Source organism: Anser anser (genome assembly GCF_964211835.1).
Source record: "Anser anser genome assembly, chromosome: 2".
NCBI lineage: Eukaryota > Metazoa > Chordata > Aves > Anseriformes > Anatidae > Anser > Anser anser.
In genome coordinates, this window is record NC_139721.1 from 16959942 (window position 1) to 16978085 (window position 18144).

The window sequence follows — 18144 nt, forward strand, 5'->3', positions numbered from 1 at the left end:
TTAAGCTAGCTAATGTCTTCTCCAATTTGTTTTTCTTGAATTTTATGTGCATTCTATCCAAGGATTATGGTCTGACTCTTAGTTACAGATATGCAGAAAAAGTAATTTAATTGTCTGTCTTGGCCTTTAAGTTCTTTTATTGCTATTCTTTTATTGCTATTAGGTTCCTGGTTCTTCCTTCCTAGACTTGTGATTTGTATCTGATGGTTTGCAAAAAAAAATTTGTTTACATATCTTCTAAAGAGACCTCCCTTTGGGGAGAGGAAGTTCTCCTGCTAGTGTGTGTTCCATGAGTATATGATGTCATATATTTTATGACCTTTTCTTTCACTTGCTATACAAGGATACTGTTGACTGCTGGGGATAAAGCTTACTTTTCCCATTCTTCCTTATGGAGCTTGTAATTTTGAACAAATTCATCATTGGATTTTGCATCAGAATACAAGCATGTCCTTGAATTCTGTAAATCAGTCATCCATATTTAACAGCTAAAGGGAAAAGTGACAAGTAGCATCGAAAGACCTGATGTTGATATTGAGATGAAAATCAAGAAAGATACTCAATTTTAGAAATGTTGGATTATCTTTCTTTTCTGAACCATGATTCATAATGAAATGTATTAGCTTAATCATTGTCTTAGTTACATCTATGTTAACTGTGTGATACATAAATTAATTCTACGTTTTCTAATAGGAGTGCAGTTCACCTTCTACACTTTTCATTTGGAGGATCATCACGACTACTTACTAATAACAGAGAATGGCAGTTTCACACAACCGTTAGCACGTCTGACTGGCTCAGAGCTTCCTTCACCAATCAATGCAGGTCTCTATGGAAATTTCAGAGCCCAGTTACGCTTTATATCAGATTTTTCGATATCATATGAAGGATTTAACATTTCTTTCTCTGGTAAGGAAACACCATCAGGAATAATTTGTTTTATGATATACTGAATCATAAAATTATTTAAGTTTGTTTGTTTGTTTGTTTGTTTTAAGCACAGCAATTTTAAAGCAAGAAAATCTCTCTGAAATCTCTGCTACATGATAAGTAAGATGACAATAAACTGTAAGCAACATTCAGGTGAGGGGAGGAAACAGAACTGGTCTAATTTCAGTTAGTGAAATTCCAGATGAGCCCATGAGTCAGTCAGTCAGACTCTTACGCTGTACCATTGTTTTCATTTGTTTTATGTATCTGGGGCATTTATGGCTCTAATAAGTGTGATAAATCATGTTGTGTTATGCATCTTAAAAATGTTATGAATGTATTAATTAGTCTAGCTTTTGAAGGTAGTCTAATTGCCAACTTAACATTCATGCATTCATTTTGTTTTTAAAACTGAAATCTTTATTCAAGGTCAGTTGGAAATGCACAGAAATTATTAAACTGCAAGATTAGAAAAAAGGCTGATAGAAAACACGAGTTGTTCTCACTTGTACAAGCTGACTTGTTCTCTTGCTTTCAGAATATAATCTAGAACCTTGTGAAGATCCTGGGATCCCAGAGTTTGGTAACAGAATAGGATTTAATTTTGGAGTGGGAGATACTCTGACATTCTCCTGTTCATCTGGATATCGTTTGGAAGGAGCTTCAGAGATTATTTGTCTAGGTGGTGGCCGACGAGTATGGAGTGCACCTCTGCCAAGGTGTGTGGGTACGTGGTCAGCTGCTTTCATTTGCTTGTATGTGTAGTCATTGTCCATGGATTTGCAGATATACAGCATGGAAATGCATGGTAATACACCTCTTAATTTGTAAGGTACTTTCATATCCTCCATATCTCCTTAGTCAAATTTCTTTCCCTTTTTTTTTTTTTTTTAATTTTATTTTTAATATAATTAATATTAGAATTATTCATAGACTTCATAACACTTCAAATTGAGGACAAAATCCTTACTGTTCTTATTTTGATAAATAGATTAGGAAAACTGGTATAAACTTAAGTCAACATTTACCAGTTCAGTTATCTAATAATTGGCTTTTGTTTGTCAGTGCAAATTTCCAGGTGATACCTGTATTACAAAAATGCATAAATATAATTAAATCACTTAAACCAGATTTATTTCATACAAGTAGGTCCATGTGTAGAAGAACAGACAACATGGGCTTCCTAGGTAAGTTAGAGAAGGGTATCTTCAGAGAACAGTTGTTCTGGCTTGAAAACAATACCTATGATAACTGAAGCAACCTCTAATGGTTCCTAAAACTTTCCACTCACTGTAGAGGTAACCTACATAAGTAGAAAACTTAACTGTTAATGGCTAAAGTTGTCTGAGATGAATTCTCCCTAAAGGTCTTTTGTTTAACTTCTATGGATAACTGTTGAAAGAAAAAAAAAGAAAAAGAAAAAGAAAAAGAAAAAGAAAAAGAAAAAGAAAAAGAAAAAGAAAAAGAAAAAGAAAAAGAAAAAGAAAAAGAAAAAGAAAAAGAAAAAGAAAAAGAAAAAGAAAAAGAAAAAGAAAAAGAAAAAGAAAAAGAAAAAGAAAAAGAAAAAGAAAAAGAAAAAGAAAAAAGAAAAAGAAAAAGAAAAAGAAAAAGAAAAAGAAAAAGAAAAAAGATAAAAAGAAAAAAGTGTAATATTTCTAAAAAGTAAGATAGTTACTTAAGTGTCTGTAATTTTTTTACTTATGTAAGGGTATTTCCTGTATGGAAATGTCTATATATGAAAATATCTATATCAATGTGCATTTGGAATCTTTTTTTCTTTTCTTCAAACTAAATTGCATCATAGTGAAACCCATTTCTTTCAGGATCTGATTGTATAATAATTGATTTACTGGATGCTTGCTTATATTCTGTTACTTACTGTATCAAAAATGTCATGTCCTAATTTCATGCTTACTCTTTAGTATAGCAAAAGTTCTGAATTCCCCATATGCATAAACAACATTTACGTGTGCATTTATAGAAAAGATGGTTTAGAGGCTAGGTCAGTGTAGGTCAGTGTAGTGTATGAATAAAAGTTATTTTTGTGTAGGAGATGATGATTTTGTAACCAGAAGAAAAATAATGAATGCATGCAAAGCTGTAAAAATGGATGAAATTTTAGTAATATATACCTGGAAATGTTAATATACTGAAAATTAATCACTAAATTATCAGTAAAGGTCTTGTGCAGAAACAAAAATGAAAAGAATTGCTATTTAGTTTTCATGATATAGAAAATAATATTTATGTTTGCGTGCTTGGAAAAAAGGAAAGAGAAAGAGAGAGAGAGAGACAAAAGCTGGTATAAAAGGGTTGAATTATGTTTCAGTCAAAGTTTTTTTCTTGTCTTTGAAAATGAAAGATGGTCTCCACTAGAACAACTTACTGTACCGTTTTCTTCCCATAAATAATCCGCCTTCCATTGACCACGTATACTGGATTCAGAAATCTACATATTGTTTATGTTGCTCATGTTTGGCATTTTCTACAGAAGCAATTCACAAGTTTTAATACTTCTGATATATACATTTTCACATACTCAAAAGCCCACTTGGGAATGAACCACTGTTCATACTATCTGTGCTCAGATTGTCAGTACAATACAAGAGAGACACAAATAAATGATGGTTAGAAGATGGACCACTGATCCTGCAACAAAAGGTGAGACAATTGGTCCTTTCCAGACTGAAGCTTCAATAGAACCTAATAGCAGCCCTCAGTACCTGTGAGGAGACCATTAAGGCTCTTCACAGTGGTTTATGATAGGAGGATGAAAAGAAAAGGCATAAGATGAAACAAGAAAGTTTCAGACTGGAAATAAACAGAAACCTTTTTATGAAGAAAATGTCAAATAGTGGAACAGGTTGCCCAGAGAGGTTGTGGTGTCCACCCTTGGAGGTTTTCAAGTCCCAACTGGTTAAAGCCCTGAGCAACCTGGTCTGACACCAGGGCTGAGCCTTCTTTGACCATGAAGATGAACTAGATACATCCTAAGGTCCCTTCCAACTTGAATCTTCCCATGTTCTTGATTCTGTATCCTCTTGATAGGGATAGTTAGTTGAGTCCTGTGGGTCATACTATTATTTCTGTTGTTTTATTAGTAAATGCTCATAATGAACATCTGTACATTGTTACATATCTTAGTTCTCTAGTTCCACCTCTGTCTTGGTCCTTTGATAGTACAAATTGCGTAGTTCTTAATTCTTTCTGTGGTCTCTTCAGGTGCTAGCCATTTAGTTTCCCTTTATATCCACAGTAAGGTTTTATTTTAAGGATAGTTCACCACAGAATACACTTCCAGTAGGTGATATGAGTCGGACTTCACTAGACTTGGTCCCATTGCCTTGTGGAGACCTCCTAACAGCTTTTTCATTTACATGTACAATCAAAGCCTGTTTTGTATAGTCAGTCACAATCGTGCCAATCTTCATGTCATATTGCAAATTTGCTTAATTCTGTATAACAAATAGCCACTATTATTCTGGGTGTAGCATAGTTCTCAAATAATTTTGGATATTCTGAACACAGAGAAAATTACAGTTATGCATTTGGACCACAGAAGCACCACATAGAAGCTAGAGGACTCTCAAACCATGTAGTGTTTGTTATAGACATGACTGGACTTCTCCAGATGGGTTTAGCTCTGAGTGGTGTAGATGGACACCATGTTTCACCACTTATCTCTTCCAGGAGTGGATGCATTTAGTAGTGTAGACACACTTAACGTGACCAGAGTGCTTCTTTAGCATATAACAAAAGTGCTTTCATTCACAAAATAAGAAATTCCAGCTATGTGACGGAAGATAGTGTTTGGGGCCTTCAGAAAGACTCTATGAATAAATAGAATGCCAGAACAATTGATGTTATCTGTGACTGGTTCTTTGTTCACATGCTCTTGATGTTTAAGGCTCTAGGAAGCACAGAGTTTAGGACCAATCAGAATGAGTTGTTCAGGTGATGTTCAGATGTCGTTCATTGGCTGCGAAAGGACCGTACAGTATCTTGCACTATTAGTAATCCTGACCTTGACTAAACTCAAAATTTGAAAAATGAGTGGAATCAATATCTTGTGAAGAATCCTTCAACAGTAGAGTCTGAATTAGTATAATAGATTGATTGTTTGTACATGACTAAGTTGGATCCTTTTATTAGCAATACGTATGAGGGTGTTTGCCTTTACAAAGTGACATTTATTTTGCTTTAATCCAAAACCACTTCTGTTCCTAATTTCCCACATCCTCTTGGTAGATCAGCATACTATGAACTTTTTTTTTTTTTTTAATAAAAATCAAAAGAATTGTAATGCCCCTTATTATACGAGTATTTTACTTTTTATTCCACTACAACATATGAATGTTTCTGTTTCATTGCCAAGCAGATGGTAGATAAAGATACTTATATATTTTATTTTATTTTGTATTTTGGAGGATCATAAATTTTTTCTTCTGATTTAGAGATGGATGTTTTTATTTTAAACTATTTTTATTTTTTATTTTCCTATTGAAGCTTGTGAGGATAAATATTATATATGAAAGAGAAATATGTCAGTTTCACAGAATCACAGCATGGTTGAAATTGGAAGAGACCTCTGGAGGTCATCTGGTCCAACCCCTGCTGAAGCAGGGACACCTAGAACAGGATGCCCAACACCAGTTCCAGGCAGCTTTTGAAGATCTCCAAGGATGGACACTCCATGACACATAGGCAACTTGTACCACTGCTCACTCACTCTCCCTTCATGTACTTACATACATTTATAAGATCACCCAATCCTCCTCTTCTCTAGGCTGAATAGTCCCAACTCTCTCAGCCTCTCCTTAAAGTAGTGGTGCTCCTGCCCCTTGAACTTCTTGATGGCCCTTTGCTGGATTCTCTTTCATATGTCCATGTCTCTCTTGTAGTGCATAGCCCAGAACTGGACACAATACTCTAGGTGCAGCTTCACCAGTGCTGAATAGAGAGGAACGATCACCTCTCTTGACCTGCTGGTGATACTCTGCCTAATGCAGTCAGGAATACTGTTAGCCTTCTTTGTAAAGGCATGTTGCTGATTCGTGTTGAATATGGTGTCCACCAGGACCCCAGGACCTTTTCTACAAAGCTGCTTTCCTTTCTGTGTGGTCCCCAGCATGTACTGGTGCCTAGGGCTGTTCCTCCCAGGTGTAGAGCTTTGCATGTCTTGTTGAACTTCATGAGATTCTTGTCAGCCCATTTCTCCAGCCTGTTGAGGTCCCTCTGGACGACTGCATGGCCCTCTGGTGAATCAGCCATTCCCCCAGTTTATGAGTCATCTGCAAATTTACTGAGGATGCACTCTACCCCATTTTCTAGTTCATTAATGAAGATCTTAAACAGGATTGGACCCAGTATTGACCCCTGGGTTATTCCACTTGGTACTGGTCTCCAACTAGACTTTGTGCCACTGACCACTACCATTTAGGTCCATCTGTTCAGCCAGTTTTTGATCCATTTCACTGTGTTCATCCAGTCCATACTTCAACAGCTTCTCTAAGACGATCTTCTTCTCCTTCCTGCACCTGGAAATGGTTTCCAGGATTAGCTGTTCCATCACCTTCTCAGGGATCAAGGTGAAGCTGACCAGGCTGTAGTTCCCTGGGTCCTTCTTCTTGCCCTTCTTGAAGACAGGAGTAACATTTGCTTTCTTCCAGACTTTGGGTGCACTTCTCCCAGTTGCTACAGTCAACCAAAGATTATAGAAAGTGGTCTTGCACTTACATCTGCAAGCTCCCTCAGGATTCATGGGTGCATACCTCAGAACCCAGGAATGTCCAGTTTGCTGAAGTATTCCCTGACCTGATCCTCTTCCACCAAAGGAAAACATTCCTTATTCCAGCCTTTCAGCCTGGCCTCTAGGACCTGGGATTCCTGAAGGCCAGTCTTGCTAGTAAAGACTCAAGCAAAGTAGACATTCAGTTCCTTGGCCTTTTCACTGTCCTCTATAACCAGGTCACCTGTTTCCTTCAGAAGAGGGTGCACATTTTCCCTAGTCTTCCTTTTGTCACTGATATATAAAAGCCCTTCTTATTGCCCTTGGAATCCCTGGCCAGTTTCAATTCCATTTGGGCTTCGGCTTTCCTAACTGCATAACTGGATGCTCTGACAGTGCCTCTGTATTCCTCTCAGGTTACCTGTCCTTGCTTCCAGCTTCTGTAGGCTTCCTTTTTGAGTTTGCATTTGGTCAGGTGCTCCTTGTTCATCCATGCAGGCCTTCTGGCATTTTTGCCTGACTTCCTCTTTGTTGGGATGCATTGCTTCTGAGCATGGAGGCAGAGATGCTTGAATATTAACAAACTTTCTTCCTTCCCCTCTTCCTCCAGGGCATGTTCCTCCAGGGCACCTATCCCATGAATGTCTACCAAGTAGATCCTTGAAAAGCACAGTCTGCTCTCCTGAAATGCAGGTTTGTGAGTTTGCTGTGTGCCTTTCTCACTGTCCTAAGGATCTTGAACTCCACCATTTCATGGTGCTTTCTTTGGATGCATTCACTGCAGCCAAAACTGAGCTTTGACCTTCATATTTTCCACAAGCCCCTCCTTGTTAGTGAGAACAAGGTCCAGCATAGATCTTCTACTCATTGGCTTCTCTGTCACTTAGAGAAGGAGATTATTTCAACAGATTCCAGGGAAACTCTTGGATTGCTTATGCCCAGCTGTGTTGTCCCTCAAACAGATGTTGGGGTGGTTGAAGTCCTCCACGAGGACCAAGGCTTATAAAAATGAGGTTGCTTCTATCTCTATTTATAGTGTATTGTAACAGTTCTTAAAAGAAAAATAAAAAATATGAATTGTAGGAAATGAAAATATAATTATGTCCATTAGCATAATCTATGTTAGCTGTATACTTTATTCTAATTTAGATGAGAAAGATACGTGATTGTTAACAGTGGTTGTATGTACACAAAGCAGTATTTCCTGTCACAAAATATGAAGAAATTCTAAGTTCCAAAAGTAATTATGAAGTCTGTTTTTTCTAACTTTGATTTTTTCTTCTCTGTGCTCTAATAGTAATCTTCTATGTGCTGTTTCATTCTTTCAAATTATTGGTTATCTACTGTGATAATATAATACTATGGAATTCGATTCTGATGATGTTGCCTTTTTTTTTTTCTTGTTTTACGTATTTACATATACTTAGCACTTGCAGAAGATAGCTTGTTGTCTCAACCCATTTTATATTTGGCTATATATTGCCCATTGTGTATATTAAATGTCTTTGACATTAGTGCCATAGCAATTATTTTTTTTTTTTTTGGGGGGGGGGGGGGGACGATCAACAGCATGATAAGGTGTTGTTTTAGATCAAAAGCTTTGTTTTCAAAATACTTGCCTTTTCTACATCTAATGGATAAGCATGAACTCTTGGTCATTTTATTGGGCAGGTGGGATAAAGAACAGAATAGAAGATATGCTTTAATTATATCCTCATTTTATTAATTTTGTTAGCTTGGAAGCTACCACCAGAAGCCCAGATAGTATAGGTCTTTAACTGCTGGTTTTTGTTTGTTTGTTTGTTTCATGTAAGCTGTTTTTGGTGGCTCCACTGTTCCCAACCCTAAAACATATCTTATCTGTGGCCAAGCTGTGTAGGTTTTCTGTATAAAATCATCAAGACACTAGAGGGTAGTTCTTGCCTTGCTGTACCTTGCAGTAATAGTCTTGGTGCCCTTCCTCAGATCTCAGATGGGATCTGTATGGCCTTTCCACTTAACTTCTTTCACCAGTATTTGAATCAGCTACAACTGTTGAAATTCATCTTGCTGAAGACTTAAGCCTTCCAAGCCCTGTTGAGAAGGAAGCCCTATTTACAAAGATTGCTGCTCTGATATGTATCATTGACAGCTTCTTAGTGCCTAGAAATTTGAGTGGATACCATCCATGTGTCAGTTTCCAAATCCTTTGAGCTTGTACTGATTCCTTTTTATCCCCTCTTTATTTTCCTATGAAGCAATTGCTTAAAGTTTATGATTCCTTTGCATTCTAATGAGCTACTTTTCCAGTACAGCCAAAGGCAAATACAAGGTGGAAGGAAAAAATATTTTGCTTTGTATCCCACAACTATTATTGCTGCCTCTTAGACTGTTTTTGGACTACTACAGCATGTGATCTTCCCGCAACCTATTTTGTACTGTTACAAAATTAATTTCATTACGAAGTTTTATTTTATTTATTTTTATTTTTATTTTCATTTTCATTTTCATTTTCATTTTCATTTTCATTTTTATTTTTATTTTTATTTTATTTTTATTATTTTCATTTTTATTTTTATTTTTATTTTTATTTTTATTTTTATTTTTATTTTTATTTTTATTTTTATTTTTATTTTTATTTTTATTTTTATTTTTATTTTTATTTAGAAACACATCTGTAGCCAAAATTACTTTATACTAGATTATTTTGTTTCCAGTGCTTAAATTTCAGTGCAATTTGGGCTATCAACTCCCCTAGGTTGCTTGAAGTTGGCTACTTAAATAAGTAAAATAATCTTCATTTTGTGATACATTTGTAGGCTTATGTACTTATTTTCTATTTTGTTTATTTGTATTTCTATATCTCTTATTTTCTTTTCCTGAGAATTTAGGAAGATTCATAGCTCATTAATATATTTTAGAATTATACTTAACAGATTTTATCAGAAGTTTAATGCAAAGTTAATTTAATGTAGTAAAACCTTTAATTTACAGACAGAAAACAAACAAAAATGCAGTAGCTATATACTATATACCTAGTCTAGGAACGTAGCTGTCTCAGATTCTCAGTGAATCATCACAAGATAGTCTTTGCTGGTCTTGCTGGATTTCTGGTGCCACATACTGAGTCAAAAGAACAAGAGAAGCAGCAGAAGGCATATTTGCCAAATGTCAGATAAGTCTGGTTGATATTGTGCCGAGATTCCTGGAAGTGTATACCTACACACCTAGATATCCAGGAGAGTGAGGATATTTAAGATTTAGTAATTCTTCTCAGTCTGTAATCTTTAAGTACAGACAAAAGCAGGCATGCTGTCTCTATTTCTGAAGCCATACTTCCAAATTTTGAAAATTCTCGTTTTTTATTATCACTCTTTGGTTTAGTCCCAGTATAGTTTTATTTCTTTTGCAACCCGAGGAAATAATAAATTGTAATCTTCTCTATAATTATCTGTATATTAGGAAAACATCTCATGTACATAGCTGAGACATTTTTTAACTGGTCAAAATTCTGGGTAAATTATCCATCTTCTCACCCACCCCCCTCTTTTACCTTGGGCAGACGTAGCAACAGTTAGACCATCAGTTATAACAGCCTTCTTTACAGGTCAGAATTTCATGTCAGCATTCACCCATTGCTCTTGGTCCTGTACAGACAAATAATTATTCAAATTTTCATGAAGATTACAGAGTGGATAAAGAGCAACTCATTAACTTTTTTTTTTTTTTCCCCCACTAAATCTTAAGAAACTTTAATGTGAGATTCTATTAATTTATCATTAGTTTAAAATAATCTTTAAGAAGCAAAAACTGGGTAGCAATGAAAATGAAGAGAATGCATGGTAGAAATGATCAATTAAAATTATTTCAGATTTTGTATTTGTTCTAATGTTGCTTTACTACATTCATTAGTGATCTGAAAGTAAAGTGAACTCCATGATAGCAATATTGATTAGACTAGTTAAAACCAGAAGAGAACTTTGAAGAACCTGGTAGACATAATAAACTAAATGAATGGACAGATAAGCTGTATGATAAAATAAATGTAATGTTGATAAATTACATGACGGAGGAGAAAAAAAAAAAAAGAAAAAAAAAGAAAAAAAAAGGACAGTCATTCTTCTAAATTAATGGGATTAACCAAAGAAAATGACTTAAGAGTCACTGAGAACAATTAATTGGTGGCTGGATTCAAGATAAAAATAATAAGTTGTATAGAAGTCTTCGGACAGAGACTGCTTGCAGTAACTTTCATTTTTAGTGTCCCCTGAGATGAACTGGTAGGAGTTCAGAGAAGGGCCAGGAAAAGAGATCATGGGTTTGTATACACATTTTAATATAAAAATCAAAAAACAGAGATGATGAAGCCTCTGTGTTTGTTATAAGTGGCGAAAGAAAACAAAATGAAGAGATTCATTTCTTTTTTTCCTTTAATGTAAGAACCATTTAGCTGAAATTAAAAAAAAAAAAAAAAAAAAGCAGAACTAACAATTCAATAATTTTCAACATTGCTATGGAAATAGTTGTGATCAACAATACAAAGAAATTCAATACACAGTTGTAGATATAGGTGGATAACAATCCTATTCAGTGTTTCTTGCCAGAATATTTATCAGTCATTTCTGGATGCACAGAATGCCAATGCAGTGAGTCCTGAAACAAAAATAACAAATCATAATAAATGATCACTTGTGGAAATTAAATGAAATAATATGCCAGAGAAGCAAAAGCTATTTTTCCTCTCTTTACTCAGATGTTTGTTTAAATAAATAGTACATGTTAAATAATGTTGTTATTATTCATTTTCTAAGGATATGCTATTTCAAAATGGAATTTAAAATTAAAACTTTATATTGCTTACATTTAAAAGTAATGTTCAAGTAACATATACTGAATTTTCAAAGTTCATCTTTTCAAATGATAGAATTCCCTGAATTCCATTGAACATGATGTTGTGCGGGAACAATTTTAATAACAGGCTTTTCTACGAATGTAGAAATATTTTTAATAATTCTTTTTATTTAGCTGGTTCTATTAAGTGACTTACCATTTCAACGTTGAAAACCTGTGACAGAGTTAATACTACTTGTAAATCCTGATGAACATGGTAATTAGAAATAATCACATGCAAGCCTATTAAATTCGCTATGTTTTTCCACTTCTCTCTTCAGTTGGTTCTACATGTTGAAGACTCATGTCTTTTTTCTCACCAAAACATAACAATCTTCAGTCTTTTCAGATTTGTGATCATTCTTGTCTCTTGCTTCTGGAATATTTATCCAGTTACTTATTCTTTGAAATGAACTTCCTCAAGTTCAATGCGGTACTCAAATCTGAGGCCTTACTACCATCAAACAGCAGAGACATAGTCAGTATTCACATTTATGTATCTTAATCTAATATGGTGAGAAAGCCAGTCACACTGGTGAGCTAGTCAGAGCTCACCATAAAAATGCTCACTCATAAAAATGCATTTATTTTTATTGAATTTTCCTCCTGGTTATTGAAGCAAATTCCCCAATTCTTCAAGAACATTCAGAATGGCATGTCATGGGAAAAGACAAAAGAAAAAAAAATAAAAATAGTATCAGGAAATTTTGCACTAGAATAGGTTTTTGAGGCTGCTTTGTTTAGTGCTACATATTTTTAATATTTTGTGAAATGACTATGAAATAGTCTGCATATTGCAGGATCTTAACCTACGTGGTGGGTTGACTCCATCCGGCAGAGTCCCCACCTAGTTAAATTGGAAGGGTAAAAGCAAGAAAGAAAAAAAAAAAATAAAGAGTTCACAGAATCACAGAATCGTCTAGGTTGGAAGAGACCTCCAAGATCACCTAGTCCAACCTCTGTCCTAACACTAACAAGACCTCCACTAAACCATATCACTAAGTTCAACATCTAAACATCTCTTAAAGACCTCCAGGGATGGTGACTCAACCACCTCCCTGGGCAGTCCATTCCAATGCCTAACAACCCTTTCAGTAAAGAAGTTCTTCCTAATATCCAACCTAAACCTCCCCTGGCACAACTTTAGCCCATTCCCCCTCATCCTGCCACCAGGCACGTGGGAGAATAGACCAACCCCCAACTCACTACTGCCTCCTTTAAGGTGTCCATAGAGTGCGATAAGGTCACCCCTGAGCCGCCTCTTCTCCAGGCTGAACAATCCCAGCTCCCTCAGCCGCTCCTCGTAAGACTTGTTCTCCACCCCCTCACCAGCTTCGTTGCCCTTCTCTGGACTCTCTCGAGCACCTCCATTTCCTTCTTGTAGTGAGGGGCCCAAAACTGAACACAGTAATCAAGGTGCAGCCTCACCAGTGTCGAGTACAGGGGCACAATCACTTCCTTAGACCTGCTTCTTATACAAGCCAGGATGCTGTTGGCCTTCTTGGCCACCTGAGCACACTGCTGGCTCATATTCAGCCGACTATCAACCAGTACTCACAGGTCCTTCTCTGCCAGGCAGCTTTCCAACCACTTTATGTAAAGGCAGTCACTCACCAACAGCAAAGAAATGTCCAGTCAATCTCCAAGAAACAACAGTTTAGTAGAAACTCCCTTAGTTTTATTGCATGACATTATATGACATAGAATAACAACTCTGGTCACTTGGGGTTAGCTGTCCCAGCTTTCTCTCTTCCCAGACGCTTGCCCACACCCAGCTTACTTGCTGGTGGTGCAGAGTGAGAAACAGAAATGGCTTTGTTGCTGTGCAAGCACTGTTCAGCAATAGCTAAAATGATGTATTGCTGGTACTGTTTTGGTCATAAATCTAAAGCACAGCACAGTATGGTCTGATATGAATTGTCTTCATCCCAGTCAAATCTGGTGCAATCAATAAGATGAGTATATATAATCACATAGTAATAATAATAATAATAATAATAATAATAGTAATAATAATAATAATAATAAAGTTAAGAAACTGTTTGCTCTGAATGTAAACAGAGTGAAAAAAAAATAATAATCTTTCTGCTTCTGAGTAATAGATTAACAAAATCCTTAAAGAAAGTATTGAATACTTGTTCATTTAGATTTATCTAGGAGAAAAAATCTAAGCTCTGTTTAGTCCTGAGTAGGCAACCTTTTCAACAGTAGTGTAAGGATATGTTTCCAGCTTGTGATACAGAAAGTTAGTAAATATACAATTCAGGTACATTTGTAGGGTTATAACGTCTCTGAATTGATTCTAGTGAATTTAGACTTGATTCAGATGACTCTGCCTAGTGGTCCTTAAAATTTTGAATGTCACAATTAGCTTTTAAGAAGACAGTTTAAATTTCCCTGTAACTACATTACAGACAAGAAAAAATGAGCAATTGCTGCTTTAAAGAAAAAAAAATAGATAAAATTAAACTTTTCTGATGAACAATAATGAAGATGCTTGAAGATCTGTCAGAGTACAGTCCTTCCTTAGGTTTATGCTTTCTTTTTATGCTTGAATTTAATAATAATCACCGAAAACAATGTTTAGATTCAACACACACTGTGCTCTCTTGGAATTACCTTTATTTCTATTGAAATGTAAAAAGTCTTCTTATGCCAACATTTCTTCTGTCTTTTTTTTTTCTTCATGTGGTGTTTCTACCCTGCTGATAAACTGCATTCCACCACAACCACTCTTTCACTCCTCCTCCTCCAGGGGAGAGGGGGAGAAAATATAATGTAAAAGAGCTCAAGGGTTGAGATAAGGATGGGGAAATTGTTCACCAATTACCATTACAGGCAAAACAGACTCAATGTAGGGAGATTAACATAATTTATTGGCTATTACTAGCAGACAAGGACAGTGAGAAACTAAAAAGCAAACTGAAAACACCTTCCCCCCTCATCCACCCTCTTCTATGTCCTCCCCCCGAGCAGCCCAGGGGAATGGAGAATGAGGGTTGTGGACAGTCCCTAACGCGTTGTCTCTGCCGCTCCTTCACGGTCACTCTTTGCCCCTGCTCCAACGTGGGGTCCCTCCTACGGGATGCTGTCCTTCCCAAACTGATCCTGCATGGGCTTCCCACAGGCAGCAGATCTTCAAGAACTGCTCCAACATGGGTCTGTACCACAGGCACTGTCCATCAAGAGCAAACTGCTCCAGCATGGATTCTCAATGGGCAGCAGCTCCTGCCAGATCACCTGCTCCTGTGGGCTCTCCACAGGTTGCAGGTGTGGCCTGGAGTCTATTCCTGTGGGCCGCAGTGTGGAGATCTGCTCCGCTGTGGGACCCATGGGCTGCAGGGGGACAGCCTGCTCCACCTCTCCACAGCCTCTTCACAGGTCACAGGGGAATTTCTGCTGCATGCCTGGAGCACCTCCTGCCCTCCTTCTTCACTGATTGTGGAGTCTGCAGGGCTGTTTCTTCCTACATTTTCTTACTCCTCTCTCCCAGCTGCTGTGGCACAGCAGTTATTTCCCTTTCTTAAATCTGCTCTCACAGATGCACAACCAACTTCACTCATTGGCTCAGCTCTGGCCAGCAGCAGGTTGCTTTGGAGCTGGCTGGAGCTGGCTCTTATCTGACATTGGACAGCTTCTGGGCACTTCTCACAGAGGCCACATCTGCAGTCCCCCTTACCATGTAAACCCAGTACACTCAGGCCTCCTCTCTTGCCACTTTTTTTTTTTTTCTTCCCTCCCTTATAAGGCTGCCTAGTAGCTAAATTACGTTAATTTTCACTGTAGCAGTCATGTCAGAATTTATAATCCATAGTAGTTCCAATATCTTTTCTTTGTAAAGAAACTAATCTAGTCAGCTTCCCAGCTGTGTAGAACTTTTTCCAATGTTGGCTTTCTCAAGGCCATGCTTTATTATTATTATTATTATTATTATTATTATTATTGTTATTATTATTGTTATTATTGCTATTATTATTGCTAATAATAATAATAATAATAATTTTCTCTCAACCTTAGCTGGAAGATGCTGACTTTAAAATAGTTTTCTTTTGCTTAGCTGATGCATCTAGTTACTTTTCTCCATATAACATTTTATGTCCTTTTTTTTTTTTTTTTTTTTTCAGTATGTCCTAAACTGCAAAGGTCAGAGTCTCTGATGTTTAGGTCATACACATTTCCAAGAAACTGTTATATCTTACAATTATGTAAAGCAGACAAACAAGCTTGTAAAATCTGCAGGCAAATCCATTCATTTATATCATGTGTTCAGTTTTGGGCCCCTCACTACAAGAAAGACACCGAGGCCCTGGAACATGTCCAGAGAAGGACTACAAAGCCCTTCTGTCCCTTCAGAGAAGGGCTACGAAGCCTATAGAACACAAGTCCTATGAGAAGCGGCTGAGGGAGCTGGGGGTGTTTAGTCTGGAGAAGAGGAGGCTCAGGGGAGACCTTATTGCTCTCTACAGCTCCCTGAAAGGAAGTTGTGGGGAGCTGGGGGTCAGCCTCTTCTCACAGATAACTAGTGATAGGACTAGAGGGAATGGCCTCAAGTTGTGCCAGGGAAGGTTTAGGATGGAAATTAGGAGACATTTCTTCTCAGTAAGAGTAGTCAGGCATTGGAACGGGTTGCCCAGGGAGGTGATGGCATCACCGTCCCTGGGAGTGTTTTCAAGGAAAGGTCGGACCTGGTGCTTAGGGACATGGTTTAGTGGGTGACATTGGTAGTAGGGTGATGCTTGGACTAGATGATCTTGGAGGTCTTCTCCAACCTTAATGATTCTATGATTCTATGTATATGACATGAGTGAATGTGCTTTTCAGGGAATACCTGGGGAGTGAAAAAGGTTATATTCTATGTGTTGTATTCAGTGTTGAACTAAAGCACAATTAGGTAACTAATGAAGTGAAGGTTTTACAAGTGATATGTGTGCAGTAATTGCAAGGTCCATTAGCAGGGGAGCCATTAGATACATTCTGCACATCTTATACCGTATTTCCAGCAGTGTTTTATCCATTACTGTGCATATATAAAACTTAAGGCAAAATGTTGCTTTTGATGTTTTGGAATTGAAAAGGCCTCTGTTAGTTTTAATTGAGTTATTTGTGGTTGTGTTTTGTTGTTGTTTTAAGATACAGAATGTTTTGGCGACAGGAATGATGTTTAGTTTAAGATTTGTAATATTACTAGTAAATGCATCTTTGATTCCTTTCAAAACAAATTAATCCGAATCTTTCTTTTGTCAATCAGAAGTCAGTTTATTCCTTTAAATATCTCTCATGTTATTTTTCACGAATATCTCGTATTTCTGTTATTTACTTCAGGGATAAGAAGTCCTGAACAATGCAAAATCCAGCCATTTAAGGCTCACCAACTGTTAATATAATGGCATCATAATATGATAAGCACTTAGTACATTTCTTATGTAGCCCAATATTTTGCAAAATGTTTTAATTGCTCCTATTTACTGAGTTAAAAATTTCACGAAGTTCCAACAGTTCTTGAGTCTGTTTTTGTGGTGCTTTTCATGGTTATCATTAATTTAAGCCAAATTGTGTACATTGGTTGTTAAAATTCTCCTGACAGAGAACGTATGTTTGTTAATATATTTTACCTTTCTAATACTAACAAAGAAGCTCATTTGTCATGTTATTCTCTGTCCTCTTATTGTTGGTTGTGGTACAGAAGCATATTTTGTAAAATACATGGGACTCCTCCACGTTTTTGTGAACTGGAACTATTAATTATGGAAAATAATAATGTAAATATTGTTTCTACAAATTAACTCTTTCTTATTTGGCCATTTTAGTGGAAAAAATAATTCTGTTGTAATATTATGTCCTGAATACAGTACTTACCTGACTATTGTCTTTTCATCAGAATATTCTAAAGAGATCACTGTGACATTTTTTATATAGTGGCCACCAACTAGACTGAATATCATAATTTTCCACTCTCCTTTATATTTTTCTTGCCTTTGCAATTATTTTTGTTATCAAGAGCAGAATCCATCTTAACTTTAGGGACCTTTTGAAAGGGAGCGTAGTGATAGGACAAGGAGTAATGGTTTTAAACTAAAAGAAGGTAGGTTTATATTGGGAAGAAATTCTTTACTCAGATGGTGGTGAGGAACTGGCACAGGTTGCCAAGAGAAGTTGTGGATGCCCCATCCCTGGAAGTTTTCAAGGCCAGGTTGGATGGGGCTTTGAGCAACCTGGTCTAGTGGGAGGTGTCCCTGCCCATGGAAGGGGGCTTGGAATTAGATGATTTTTAAGGTCCCTTCAAACTCAAACCATCCTATGATTCTATAATGCAGTGTAGTTTTGTGTAGTTTTGAGCTAGCTGTCCAAGTTCCTGTTTAAAAAACCATGAAGCATAGGGTGCAAGATATCTACTTCATAAGGAAAAGATTTTTGACTTTAATTCTATTGAAAGTCATGATGAGCTCTCTAATCTAATCTGAGTTGAAGGAAACTGAGATGTTCACATCAGCTCAGATATAGATGAATGTACTGCATTTTATCAGAAAATTTAGTTATTCATATCTAGGACTACAAAATGAAAAGCAATCTTTTGGAACAATGTAAAATAAAAGTAGAAAACACTATTGTTCCTGCTG

General features: G+C 36.6%; 1 protein-coding gene across 5 annotated transcripts in view; it reads left to right on the top strand.

Moving 5' to 3' along the window:
* The window catches only part of CSMD3 (CUB and Sushi multiple domains 3), a 1012063-nt gene that overhangs the window by 738220 nt on the left and 255699 nt on the right, over positions 1-18144 (top strand). For all 5 annotated transcript variants that reach the window (XM_083827432.1, XM_083827428.1, XM_083827429.1 and 2 more), the window contains 2 exons: positions 694-909; positions 1469-1657. In XM_083827432.1, the coding sequence (XP_083683558.1) occupies positions 694-909; positions 1469-1657 (405 nt within the window). The remainder of the gene's footprint in view (positions 1-693; positions 910-1468; positions 1658-18144) is intronic.